This window comes from Neopsephotus bourkii, unplaced genomic scaffold (genome assembly GCF_033783945.1).
Source record: "Neopsephotus bourkii isolate Nb327-2 ecotype Australia unplaced genomic scaffold, CSIRO-AGI_Nbou_v1 NB_1739, whole genome shotgun sequence".
Lineage (NCBI taxonomy): Eukaryota > Metazoa > Chordata > Aves > Psittaciformes > Psittacidae > Neopsephotus > Neopsephotus bourkii.
In genome coordinates this window covers 10,258-19,907 of record NW_026902213.1, presented here as the reverse complement: position 1 = coordinate 19,907, position 9,650 = coordinate 10,258, and the positions used below count along the sequence as shown (strand labels likewise).

Here is a 9,650-nt window from a genome sequence, read left to right as displayed (position 1 = left end):
CCTCCCCGCCATTGTCCCCCCCTTTTTCCCACCCCCATTCCCTATTCCTGCCATTTCTCCCCCTCTCCCTCCATCCCTCCCCCATTTCTCATCCCAGCATCATTACACCCCCCCTTATTTACATGCAATTAGCATAGCACCTGCTTTAATGACATGCAGTTTATGTAGGACTGACCTTATTTACACGTGACTAACATAGACCTTTCCTTATTTACATGTTATTAATGTAGGGCCTACTTAATTTGTGGCCTTTTAGTGCAGGCCCTGCTCTATTTACATGTCATTAGCGTTAGGGCCTACTTTATTTATGTTTTATTGTAGGCCACACGTTATCTATGCATTGTTCTGAGATGCTGATATTGCAGGGGGAACGAGTTTATTAACACAAGGCCTGCTTTGCATCTCATTAACATGGGCACAACCTCATTTACATGTAATTAACACAGGACCTGCTTTATTTCTATAGGACCTACTCTATTCCCCTTCCAGGGCCTCAGCCTTGAGGCCACCCCCCCCATTGGAAGCCCCGCCTCCTGCACCCCATCCAATAGGAGCATCTGATGAAACCAAGGCTCAGGGGTGGGGCTTGCTCTGGTCACGCCCTTCCTCGTCGCTGGTGGGCGAGGCTAAGGGGAGGGGGCGGGGCAAGCCCAGGGCATGGGTAGCCTGGGACCAGCGGTTCAGCCAATGGGAGAAGGGGATGTTGCTGGGGGAGGCAGCTGGTATCCACTGAGCCGGCTGCTCCCACCTATGAGAGATGAAGGAAGGGGGAGGGCCGATGTGACGTCACCCACGGGGGGGCGTGGCCTGTTACAGACCCACCCTCGCCGGCTCACCATTGGCTGACGATGTCCTGGAGGTGGGGCCAGTTTTCGATGCGCTGCCGGACGTGCTTGGACACCATTTGCAGCTGGGGGAGGAGCTCAGCGATGGCCACGCCCACCGCGGGTCCTGCGAAGGGGGCTGGGTCAGAGCCAGCCACACCCTCATCCCCCCACCTCCCCCCTTTACTCACCGCGGGGTGGGCGGGGCTTAACCGGCCCCGCCCCTTGCGCTGACCACGCCCCCCGCAGCTGCTCCAGCTCCCCCCGCAGCTGCTCCAGCTCCTCCCGCAGCGCTGCCGCTCGCAACAGCGCCCCCTGTGGGGGCTGAGGCAAAAACACCCCCTGAGCCCCTCCCCCTTTATGGCTCCTCCCCCTTTATGGCCCCTCCCCCTTTATGGTTCCTCCCCTGATTTCCCATCCCCTTTATGGCCTTTCCCCCCTTTATGGCCCCTCCCCCTTTATGACCCCTCCCCCATCTCCCCTCCCCCTCTATGGCCCCTCCTCCCTTTATGACCCCTCCCTCCATTTCTCCTCCCCCCTTTATGGCCCCTCCCCCATTTCCCTCTGCCTTTTTTGGTCCCTCCCACAAATCCCCCTCTCCCTTTATGGCCTCCCCCTTCCCCTCCCCCTTTATGGCCCCTCCCCTCATTGCCCCTCCCCCACCTCACTCTCTGCCATCCCTAGGGCACGTCTGATTGGCTGCAAGGGGCTGTAGGCGGGGCTAAAGGGAAAAAGGAGGCGTCAGCACAGCCCTTCCCCCCCCCTTCCCTCCCCCCCCCATTCACTCACCTCTGGGGGAGGGGCACCCTCTCCTTTCCCAGCATGCTCAGCGCTTCCAGCAGCCGCTGCCCCTCCCCCTGCAGCCCTGGCGGGGGCCGCACAGCCCCTAGGACCTGAAAGGGGCGTGGCCAAAGGGGTGAGGCTCCGCCTCCTCTCCCTTAAGCCCCGCCCCCTCCCCCTCTCCCCTTTGCTCACCTGGGCCTGCAGGGGCCGCAGCTGCGCCCGCAGCTTCCCATTGGCTGCAGCCAAAGCCCGGAGCTGGATCCAGCGATGGGACTGGAAGGGATGGAGAGGGGGGGGGAGGGACCCAAATCCCCCCCATGACCCCCAAATCCCTTAAATATCGCCCCAAATTCCCCCCCCAAGCATCTCCCTTAACCCCAAACCCAACCAGAACCCCTAAAGCCCCAAACTCCTCCATAGCATCCCCTATAGATCCCAAATCCCCCTCCAGAACCCCCAAATATCCCTCATTCCCCCCAAAAAGCACCACTGGGACCCTTATGGGTCCCCCCCCATCCCCATATCCCCCCATTGGCACCCACCAGCCGCTGCTTCCCCTCCTGCAGCCGCCTCTTCAATGGCCCCAGGGCAGCCTCTGCGGGCTCTATGGGGCTGCCCCATAGATCCCGGCTCTGCTGGAGCAGGGCCCCCCGAGCCCCCGAGAGCCCTGCGGCCTCCAGCATCAACCTGGGGGGGGCAAAGGGGTCCAGAACCCATTGAAAGGGGGGTTTTGGGACCCCAAAAAGGATGCAGGGACTGTGGGGGGGGGTCCCTAAAGGGAGGAAAAGGTCATGGGTGGAACCCAGGGGAAGTTTTGGGATGAAAAGCGGGTGTTTTGGAGTGCAGGGGTGCGTTTTGGGGTGCCAGGGGGTGTTTTGGGGTGCAAAGGAGGTGTTTTGGGGTGCAGGGGTGCGTTTTGGGGTGCCAGGGGGTGTTTTGAGGTGCAAGGAGGTGTTTTGGGGTGCAGGGGTGTGTTTTGGGTGCAGAGGTTTTTGGGTGCAAAGAAGTTTTGGGGCACAGGGGGGTGTTTTGGGGTGCAGGGGGTGTGTTTTGGGGTGCAGAGGGGGTGTTTTGTGGTGCAGAGGGGTGTTTTGGGGTGCAGGGGGGTGTTTTGAGGTGCAGGGGGTGTCGGGTGTGTAGAGGGGGTGCTGAGGGGCTGTTTTGAGGTGAAGGGTGTTTCAGGGTGTAAGGGGGTGTTTTGGGGTGCAGGGGGTGTGTTTGGGGTGTAAAGTGGGTGTTTTGGGTGCAGGGGGGTGTTTTGGGGTGCAGGTGTTTTGGGGTGCAGGGGGTGTTTTGGGGTGTAGAGGGGTGTTTTGGGGTGCAGGGGCTGTTTTGAGGTGCAGGGGGGGGGGGGGGATGGGGGGGTGTTTTAGGGGTGCAGGGCTGTTTTGAGGTCAGGGGGGTGTTTTGGGTGCAGGGGGTGTTTTCGGTACAGGGGGTGTTTTTGATCAAAGTGTTTGGGGCAACAGGGGGTGTTTTGAGGTGCAGGGGGTGTTTTGGGGTGCAGGGGGGTGTTTTGGGTCACAGGAGCAGTTGTAAGCAGGGGGTGTTTTGGGTGCGGGGGGTGTTTTGAGGTGCAGGGGGGTGTTTTAGGGTGCAGGGGGTGTTTTGGGTGCAGGGTGTTTTGGGGTGCAGGGGAGTGTTTTGGGGTCAGGGGCTGTTTTGAGGTCCAGGTGTTTTGGGGTGCAGGGAGTGTTTTGGGAGCAGGGGGTGTTTTGGGGTGCAGAGATTTTGAGTGCAGGGGTTTGAGGCAGGGGGTGTTGTTTTGAGGGTGCAGGGGGTGTTTTGGGGTGCAGGGGGTGTTTTGGGGTGCAGAGGGGGTGTTTTGGGGTGCAGGGGGTGTTTTGGGGTGCAGGGGGGGTGTTTTGGGGTGCAGAGGGGGTGTTTTGGGGTGCAGGGGGTGTTTTGGGGTGCAGAGGGGGTGTTTTGGGGTGCAGGGGGTGTTTTGGGGTGCAGGGGGGTGTTTTGGGGTGCAGGGGGTGTTTTGGGGTGCAGAGGGGGTGTTTTGGGGTGCAGGGGGTGTTTTGAGGTGCAGGGGGTGTTTTGGGGTGCAGGGGGTGTTTTGGGGTGCAGGGGGTGTTTTGGGGTGCAGGGGGTGTTTTGGGGTGCAGGGGGGGTGTTTTGGGGTGCAGGGGGGGTGTTTTGGGGTGCAGGGGGTGTTTTGAGGTGCAGGGGGGGTGTTTTGAGGTGCAGGGGGTGTTTTGGGGTGCAGGGGGTGTTTTGGGGCGCAGGGGGGGTGTTTTGGGGTGCAGGTTTTACCTGGCAGCCTCCTGGGCTCGGGGGTCCCCCTCCAGGTGCAGCTGGATCTCCCCCTGCAGCTGCAGCAGCCGGAGCCTCAGGGTGGGCAAACGGGAGGCCAAGGGGGGGACGAGGTCCCAGAGCCCCCCCACATCCACCCAGCAGTCCTGGGGGGGGGCAAAGGGGGGGACCCCACATCAACGGGGAGCTCCAAGCCCTAAAGCACCCCCTCATGTGCCCCTCAAGCCCCCCCATTCACCTGGATGAGGCTCTTCATAGCGGGCTGAGCATCAGGGTCAGGGCTGATTTTGGGGTACCCCTTCCTGCAATGGAATAATGGGGGGGGGGTTTGGGTTCTTCCCTAAGCTCCACCCCCTCCCAAAGTCCCATCTCTCTTAAGCCCCTCCCCTTTCCTAAGCCCCTCCCCTCACCGCAGCCTCTCCAGGGCCTCCAGCACCTCCTCCGGGCTGTGTTGGTTCAGCAGCGCCTGTGGGGGGGCGATCAGGTCACGTGGGGGGGAGTCACATGACTGCTAGGATCAGCCTCCCTCCCCCCACCCCGAGCACCCACCTTGGCCTCCTGCAGCCAGAGCATGGTGAGCTCCTGCGGCCTATGGGGGGCAATGGGAAGGGCAGAGAGGGCGGGGCTTGCCCTGAAGGGGGCGGGGCTTATGGAAGCGGTGGGCGGGGTTTACCTCGACAAGGGGCGGAGCTCCAGCAGCTCCTCCAGTGCCTCCTCCCGCAGCCTGCACACGGCCTGGGGAAAGGGGGGAGTGGCCACGCTCAGACCACGCCCCCTTCCACAAGCCCCGCCTCCTTTCCAATAAGCCCCACCCCTTCTTACCGCCACTTTCATCTTTATTCCCGGCTTTGGCTGTGGGTTCCTGGAAGTGCAGAGCATCATGGGAATGCTGCCCCCCAGCCTCCCACCAAAGCTCCGCCCCCTCCTCGCTTACCGGTGGGCGGAGCTTATCTGGCCACGCCCCTTCCGCAGCTGCAGCCCCTCCCGCACTGCCTCTGCCCCCAGGGCCCGAAGCTCCGCCCCTCGGCGGCGCTCCGCCCCCTGGCGGCGAAGCTCCGCCCCCAGCGCCTCCTCTATAAGGCAATAAAGGGGGCAGAGTCTCAGGTCAGGTGACCGGTAGCCCCGCCCCTTCCCTCGCCCCCCACCCCAATCAACTCACCCAGCTCCAGCACCACTGCCCCGGCCTCTCCCACGGCCCCGCCCACCACGTCAAGCTCCGCCCTCAGCTGCTTCAAGGCCACGCCCACTTCCATATAAGGCATGCTTGAGTCCACCCCATGCTGGGGAGAGACACCAGAGGTCACCTGAGGACACCCCCCCCCATCCTTAAGCCCCTTTTTCTCCCTCCCCCACCCCCCAAATTGTGCCCCCCCCAAACACCCACCCCCCCCATCCCTTTGGGACCCCCCCAAAACCCCACAGAGCCCCCCCAAAAACCCTGCTCCCCCCCCCAAACCTGTATGTCCTTGAGGTGCCGGTACCTGAGCCCCGAGTTAAGGAGCAAACGGGGGGGGGGTTAAAGGAGGATTTGGGGGGGGTCTGGGGATCGTGGGAGGGAATTGGGGGTTCCTGGGGATCCCAATGGGATTTGGAGGGGTCCTAAAGGAATGTGGGGCTCCCGTGCATGGATCTGGGAGAGGAAAAGGGGTTTGGGGGGGGTCATAAAGGGGAATTGGGGGGTGCTGGGATCCCAATGGAATTTGGGGGGAGGGGGCCTAACAGGCAAAGGGGTTTGGGGGGGCCCTGAGGGGTTTTGGAGGCTCCTCAATGATCTTGGGGCTCCCCAAAGGGGGCGTTTTGGGGGTCGTCCCCCCCCATGTTGGGGTGCAGCGGATACCACAGCAGGTTCCCTTTGATCTTCTTCACGTTCCTATAGGAACAAACCCCGCCCATGGGTTTGGGGGACCCTCCAGATGTTGGGGTTTTCCCCCTCTCCCCCCCTCCCCCCGATGTTGGGGTCCCCTCCTCACCGCGGGTGCCGCACGTGACCGATGACGTAATCCCAGATGGGGGCACAGGGCCCCATGCACAGCCTGGGGGGGGGGAGGGGAGACAAAGAGAGGGGGTCAGGAGCGCCCCAACCCCCCTCCCCCCCCAGGGACCCCAACCCCCCCCTCGTTCGGGGACCCCAAAAGCCCCCATTGGGGGTCCGGGGGGGCTCCAACCTGCGCAGGGCGGGCTCGGAGGGGAGGGCGCTGGGGGGCGGCTTCAGCTCGGTGCGGATCCAGCGGCCCAGCTCCGCCATGATGGGCGAAATTGGCGCGCTTCGGAGCGCCGCACGGTATCACGGGAGTTGTAGTAGAGCCCGGCCCCTGTGTTAATGGTGCTCTATGGGAGCCGCAAGGCATGATGGGAGTGGTAGTCCCGGCTGGTCGCAGCCATAATGGTGCTCTATGGGAGCCGCAAGGCATGATGGGAGTTGTAGTCCCGGCTGGTCGCAGCCATAATGGTGCTCTATGGGAGCCGCAAGGCATGATGGGAGTTGTAGTCCCGGCTGGTCGCAGCCATAATGGCGCTCTATGGGAGCCGCAAAGCATGATGGGAGTTGTAGTCCCGGCTGGTCGCAGCCATGACGGTTGCTCTCTGGGTGCCGCGTGGCATGATGGGAGTTGTAGTTCCGGCTGGGCAACGCCTTAATGCTGCTTTATGTGCGCCGCGAGGTATGATGGGAGATGTAGTCCCGGCTGGGCGCCGCCATGGTGGTGCTCTATGGGTGCCGCTTTGCATAATGGGAGTTGTAGTCCCCTCCTGGGCATAGCCATAATGGGTCTCTATGGGCAGCGTGGGGCATGATGGGAGTTGTAGTCCTAACTGGGCGACGCCATAACAGGGCTGTATGGGTGCCGCGTTGCATGATCAGAGTTGTAGTCCCTATAGTCTATGGGTCTCTATGGGTCTCTATGGGTCTCTATGGGTCCCTGCAGGGTCTCACCATGGAGGGAGGGGGTCTCCTTACAAGTCCCTTGGATGGGGGCGCAGCAACAGCAGCTCCAGTACCAGGATGTGGGGAGGCTGTGGGGAACAGAGCTCGAGACCCCCATTGCCCCCTTTACCCCATTGCCCCCTTTACCCCACTGCCCCCTTTACACCCATTGCCCCCCATATAAAGCCATGGAGCCAGCAATGGGTGTGAACCTGTCCTTGCCCCATAGGGTTCTATAGGGGTCCATAGGGGTCCCATCGCCTTCCTCCCACCCCCCCCAGGCAACGCGCGCCCTGTTCCTGTCGCCCCGCCCACTTCCACGACAGCCAATCAGCACCTGGCTCCACCCACTGTGCCTCGCAGCCAATCAGAGCACAGGGCGGGAGAGTAGCCCCTCCGCTCTCCTCAGCTGACTCCGCCCCCTGTAACGGCCGCAGGCGCGAGGAGAGGTGGGGCGGGGGGGGTCAATGGGGCCTATGGGGGGTAATGGGGGTAATGGGGGAAATGGGGCCAATGTGGGGGTAATGGGGTAATGGAGGTAATGGGGGGCAATGGAGTAATGGGGGTAATGGGGTAATGGGGACAATGGCAGTAATGGGGGAAATGGGGCCAATGGAGGGGTAATGGAGGCAATGGGGCCAATGTGGGGGTAATGGGGTCAATGGGTTTAATGAGGGCAATGGGGACAATGGGGGTAATGGGGAGCAATGGGGGGGTAATGGGGACAATGGGGTAATGGGGACAATGGGGACAATGGCAGTAATGGGGGAAATGGGGCCAATGGAGGGGTAATGGAGGCAATGGGGCCAATGTGGGGGTAATGGGGTCAATGGGTTTAATGAGGGCAATGGGGACAATGGGGGTAATGGGGAGCAATGGGGGGTAATGGGGCCAATGTGGGGGTAATGGGGGCAATGGGGTTAATGGGGACAATGGCAGTAATGGGGGAAATGGGGCCAATGGAGGGGTAATGGGGTTAATGGGGGCAATGGGGTTAATGGGGGAAATGGGGGCAATGGCAGTAACGGGGCCAATGTGGGGGCAATGGGGGTAATGGAGGTAATGGGGCCAATGTGGGGGTAATGGAGGCAATGGAGGTAATGGGGCTAATGTGGGATTAATGGGGGCAATGGGAGTAATGGGGGGTAATGGAGGCAATGGGGGGTAATGGGGGCAGTCGGGTGCAATGGGGCCAATGTGGGGGTAATGGGGGCAATGGGAGTAATGGGGGGCAATGGGAACAATGGGGCAATGTGGGGTTAATGGCGGCAATGGGAGTAATGGGGTCAATGGGGGAATAGGGGCAATGAGGGGCAATGGGGGCAATTGGGGGTAATGGGGAAAATGGGGGCAATGGCAGTAATGGGGGCAATGTGGGGGTAATGGGGGCAGTGGGAGTAATGGGGGGCAATGTGGACAGTCGGGGTAATGGGGGGTAATGGGGCCAATGTGGGGGTAATGGGGGCAATGGAGGGGTAATGGAGACAATGGGGCCAATGTGGGGCTAATGGGGTCAATGGGGGTAATGGGGACAATGGCGGTAATGGGGGCAATGGCAGTAATGGGGGAAATGGGGCCAATGGAGGGGTAATGGAGGCAATGGGGTTAATGGGGGCAATGGCAGTAATGGGGTCAGTGTGGGGGCAATGGGGGTAATGGAGGTAACGGGGGCAATGGGGCCAATGCGGGGGTAATGGGGGCAATGGGAGTAATGGGGGCAATGGGAACAATGGGGGCAATGTGGGGTTAATAAGGGCAATGGGAGTAATGGGGGGATGGGGGCAATGTGGGGTTAATAAAGGCAATGGGAGTAATGGGGGAATGGGGGCAATGTGGGGTTAATAAGGGCAATGGGGGGAATGGGGGCAATGGGGGTAATGGGGCAATCGGGGGTAATGGGGAAAATGGGGCCAATGTTGGGGCAATGGCAGTAGTGGGGGGTAATGGGGACAGTCGGGGTAATGGAGTCAATGGGGTAATGGCAGTAATGGGGGCAATGGGGGCAATGTGGGGTTAATCGGGCAATGGGAGTAATGGGGGGCAATGGGGCCAATGTGGGGGTAATGGGGGCAATGGGGCCAATGTGGGAGTAATGGGGGCAATGGGGCCAATGTGGGGGTAATGGGGGCAATGGAAGTAATGGAGGCAATGGGGGTAAAGGGGCCAATGTGGTGTTAATGGGGGCAATGGGAGTAATGGGGGGCAACGGGGACAGTCGGGGTAACGGGGGGTAATGGGGCCAATGTGGGGGTAATGGGGGGCAATGGGAGTAATGGGGGATAATGGGGGAAATGGGGGCAATGTGGGGGTAATGGGGGCAATGCGGGGTAATGGGGCAATGGGGGTAATGGGGGCAATGGAGACAATGGGGGTGATGGGAGGTAATGGGGCAATGAAGGGCAATGTGAGCAATGGGGGCAATGGGAGTAATGGATCTATGGGGGGCAATGGGGATCCTGGGCTCTCCATGGGGCGAACTGCAGCTCTTTGGGGGATCAAACGTCACAATTCCATTTCCTCACCCCCATTTCCTCCCTTTTTTCTCTCATTTCCCCCATTCCCTCTGCATTTCTCTCATTTCCCCCCCATTTCCCCCCATTCCTGAGATTTCTTCCCATTTCCCTCCCGTTTCCTCCTGATTTCCCCCATTTCCTTCCCATTTCTCATTTCCCATTTCCCCCACTTCCCCCCCTTTCTCCCCTATTTCCTCCCCATTTCCCCTCCTTTTCCCCCATTCCCATTTCCCACCCATTTCTCCCCCATTTCCCACCATTGCCTCCCCATTTCCACTCCTTTTCCCCTCATTTCCCACAATTCCCATTTCCCACCTATTTCTCCCCATTTCCCCTTTTCCCCATTCC

General features: G+C 60.8%; 1 protein-coding gene across 1 annotated transcript; it reads right to left on the bottom strand.

The window, feature by feature from the left end:
* Positions 1-353: 353 nt before the first annotated feature.
* On the bottom strand, positions 354-6,924 carry HAUS5 (HAUS augmin like complex subunit 5). Its single transcript, XM_061376803.1, has 20 exons — positions 6,920-6,924; positions 6,032-6,130; positions 5,837-5,899; positions 5,704-5,736; positions 5,323-5,347; positions 5,026-5,146; positions 4,801-4,939; positions 4,689-4,728; positions 4,540-4,601; positions 4,416-4,455; positions 4,277-4,332; positions 4,105-4,168; positions 3,867-4,012; positions 2,150-2,294; positions 1,800-1,880; positions 1,614-1,717; positions 1,488-1,545; positions 1,016-1,148; positions 837-951; positions 354-748 (listed from the first exon to the last, which is right to left on the bottom strand). The coding sequence occupies exons 1-20, from the start codon at positions 6,922-6,924 to the stop codon at positions 574-576; spliced, it is 1,704 nt and encodes a 567-aa protein (XP_061232787.1). The 3' UTR covers positions 354-573.
* Between the last annotated feature and the right edge of the window lie 2,726 nt (positions 6,925-9,650).